The sequence below is a fragment of the Vombatus ursinus genome, unplaced genomic scaffold (assembly GCF_900497805.2).
Source record: "Vombatus ursinus unplaced genomic scaffold, bare-nosed wombat genome assembly UNPS02006495.1, whole genome shotgun sequence".
In the NCBI taxonomy this organism is placed as follows: Eukaryota; Metazoa; Chordata; class Mammalia; order Diprotodontia; family Vombatidae; genus Vombatus; species Vombatus ursinus.
The window spans coordinates 1-2,969 of record NW_020946273.1 but is presented as its reverse complement, the minus strand read 5'-3'; the positions used below and the strand labels follow the sequence as shown (position 1 = coordinate 2,969).

General features: G+C 54.3%; 1 protein-coding gene across 1 annotated transcript; it reads right to left on the bottom strand.

Annotated features, from left to right (window-relative positions):
* Window positions 1-541: 541 nt before the first annotated feature.
* Window positions 542-2,845, bottom strand: LOC114033015 (docking protein 3-like). The gene is made up of 3 exons (XM_027848455.1): window positions 2,615-2,845; window positions 2,299-2,471; window positions 542-1,476 (listed from the first exon to the last, which is right to left on the bottom strand). Exons 1-3 carry the CDS (start codon window positions 2,736-2,738, stop codon window positions 658-660), a joined length of 1,116 nt encoding a protein of 371 aa, XP_027704256.1. The 5' UTR covers window positions 2,739-2,845; the 3' UTR covers window positions 542-657.
* Window positions 2,846-2,969: the final 124 nt, after the last annotated feature.

Genomic DNA, 2,969 nt, shown 5'->3' with positions numbered 1-2,969 from the left:
CCCTCTGGTGCCATGCTCAAAGTTGGGTGGGTAGGCAAATTGAGGGGTACAATCTGCACTCACTACAGGGAGGCCCACAAGGGGGTCATACGTCTTAGTCCAAAGTTAAATGGTAGAATAACGAATGAAATTTAGGTCTCCTGACTGCACTTCTGTCCTTCCCACTATCCCAGGCTCCCAGACCCTTCCCACCCTCCTCCTCAAAACAAGCCTTTACATAACTTCTGCTCTTTGCACTAATAGCATCATCAGGACTGCTGCCTAGTGACTTTTGGGAGCGTCTGTAAAATGAGATCAGACTGGGTGACATCTCCAACTCCTTCCAGCTCTGAATCCCATCAGACCACCTGCTCCTAGGCCCCTACCTGGAGCAACACGGACTAGCAGATTCTCCCCTGCATTCAGACCCTGAGGCCTTTCGGTACAGCTTCCGCCTGTACCCCAGGGAGATGTTGGGGGGTGAGGTGGGATGCCCAGAACAAGAAGCCAAGGTGTGGAATGGAGGGGACCCTCTGGGGCAACACAGGGGCAGTAGCCTGAGGTGGGGGCTAAAGGGCCTTTATTAAGAAACTTCTGTACACTGTACATGATTTGAGGGGCAAGGGATGCTGCACAGAGCTGGGAGACTGGGTCACAGCCCAGGTATAGGGTGCTTTCTCAACCTTGTCCATCTGTTGGCCCTAGTCCCTGGTTCCTTTGAGCTGGGCCCTTCTTCCGCTCCCTGCTCAGCAGGGTCACGAGCTTGGCCTTGAAGCCTGAGTGACCCACGAGGCGCCCGGGCCCATTGTCCTCAGTCTCCTCTGTGCCTTCACCTTCCTCGTTCAGGTCCAACTCGAGTAGCCTGCGGTACTGGGCCTCCAGGGTGCTATCCATGGTGACCTGGGGGCCAGGCCAGCTCAGACACTCACTGTTGTCATAGATGTGGTAGTCCTTATGGCCACCGTGGGAAGCCTGCAGCGGGCACTCCCCCCTTGGCTCAGTGCTGCAGCCATCCTCCAAGGTGCACAGGTTTTCATACAGGTGCTCAGTCACTGGGATAGGCGCTGGAGCTGGAGCTGAGGCTGGATCGGGAGCCGCGCGCAGAGGGCCGCTGGACCACTTAGAGACGGAGGCATAGAGTGCAGAACCTGAAGGGCTGGCCGAGGTGGGCCCATCTGGCAGTGTAGTCCCCAGGCAGGGGGGCAGGCTCTGAGGACCTGCCTCTAGGACTAGCTGGGCCTTTCCATTAGATGGTTGGCCTCCCCAGGCCTCTAGCCCAAAAGGGGCCTCCCGCAACTCTCCCATGGGCTCTAAGGTGGGCAGGGAGGAGGCCCGGGACAAGGGGCAGGGCCGGGAAGCAGCAGGTCCAGGAAGCTCTCTCTGGCGAGCAATAGCTGCCCCCACAGTGCTACAGATCTCCGAGGCCCGAGGGCAGCTGAAGGCAAAGAGGCCCTCACCAGAGTCACAGCGCCGGCCAGCCTCGAAAGAGAAGACTCCCTGTGGGGAGGGAGGCTGGTCAGGTAAAGGCAAGAAGCAGACAGCAATGTAACCCCGGGGTGGGGGGGGGAAGAAAGGGGAGGAAAAGCACCTGTATTACAGTCAAAGGACCTGGGTTCAAATCCTGCTTCTGATGCAATTACCTCTCCTTGTGACCCCATTTAGATGGAGTTGGACTAGAACACCCCTAAAGTGACAGCTTTAAATTCACAAGGGTTGGAACACTAGGTTTGGAGGTCCAGAATCATAGGATTTAGAACCAGAAGGGACTTTAGCAATTAGTCTGATCCTTTCATTTTACAGATGAAAAAACTGAGGTCAAGGGAAGATTCGTGACTTGCCCAAAGCCATCCAGATAGTCTGGAGTAGAGGCTGGATTCTCAGCTACTTCCTCTGACTCCAAATCCCCGGGGTTCACTTATCACCAGGCTTTGGAGCAACCCAGGCTAGATTAGATTGGTGGTTAGTGGGTGGGGACTGGGCTGGGAGGGAGAAGGCTATGAATCCATACATACTAAACTAAAGAGTGGCAAAGTGTACTTTCTCCCAAAAAATGGATTATAATAGTACAACTGCTATTCTGTGAGGTAGCAAATTCTGCTAAATTTTTGGATGTTAAAAAGGAGTCTTCATTTTCAAAAAGATTGGACGCCACTAGACTAAACAGTCTTGTAATCCAGCAATAAATCCTATGCTAACATGGGGCTAGGGGCTGGTGATCATGCCCACTCCAACTCTAGAGAGTTCATAGGGAAGTGGGAATAATATCCAGGGGTCCCAGGTTATTGGAGAGGGGAGTGCAGACGGGGTAAGAGTAAGCACCTTGTCGTGGCCAAACTTGCGCAGGAAGTGATAGGGCCAGACGTAGAGGGGCTGCGGAGTGGTGGGCTCGCTCAGGTAGATGGCGTCCTTGCCAGTCACCAGGAGGTAAGGTCCTTTCAGCTGACAGCGAGTGGCCGCCTCGGTCTTCTGGACCAGTACCGAGAACTCACCCACTGCAGAGGGGAGGAAATTAGAAATCAGTGAGAAAGCTTTCAGGCCCATCTCAAAGCCCCTCCCACTCAGTGGTTAGCCAGCCACACCTGAGGTGTCACCAATGGGGATGGGGGTAGAGGGAGCCCAGGCTCAGGATGCTTACTTTCCTGCCAGGATGAATAGATGGAATTTTCCTCCATGGGTACCAGGCCAATCTCAGCAGGTCCAAATTCCCCAGTCCCTGAGGAGATGCCATTCATGCTCTGGAGTTGGGAAGGGCAAGACATGAAGAAGAGGTCAGAGATAGCTCCTAGGGAGACTAGCTTTTGATGGCTACCTTCACACCTCCACACCTCCTCCAGGTAGAGCACCAGGACTACCAGCTTGCTTACACACACACACACACACACACACACACTCCCCTAGTTCATTCTCACCACACACACACACACACACACACACTCCCCTAGCTCAGTCTCACCCCATCACACACACATACTCCCCTAGCTCAGTCTCAC

Bases quoted from the DNA above. Each gene is read 5' to 3' on its own strand.
- LOC114033015 (XM_027848455.1), bottom strand. From the start codon at position 2,738: ATGTCTTGCCCTTCCCAACTCCAGAGCATGAATGGCATCTCCTCAGGG. The intron at 2,472-2,614 runs GTAAGCATCCTG...TCCCCTCTGCAG, and splicing joins CTATTCATCCTGGCAGGAAA to TGGGTGAGTTCTCGGTACTG. The intron at 1,477-2,298 runs GTGCTTACTCTT...CCCTCCCCACAG, and splicing joins GCAAGTTTGGCCACGACAAG to GGAGTCTTCTCTTTCGAGGC.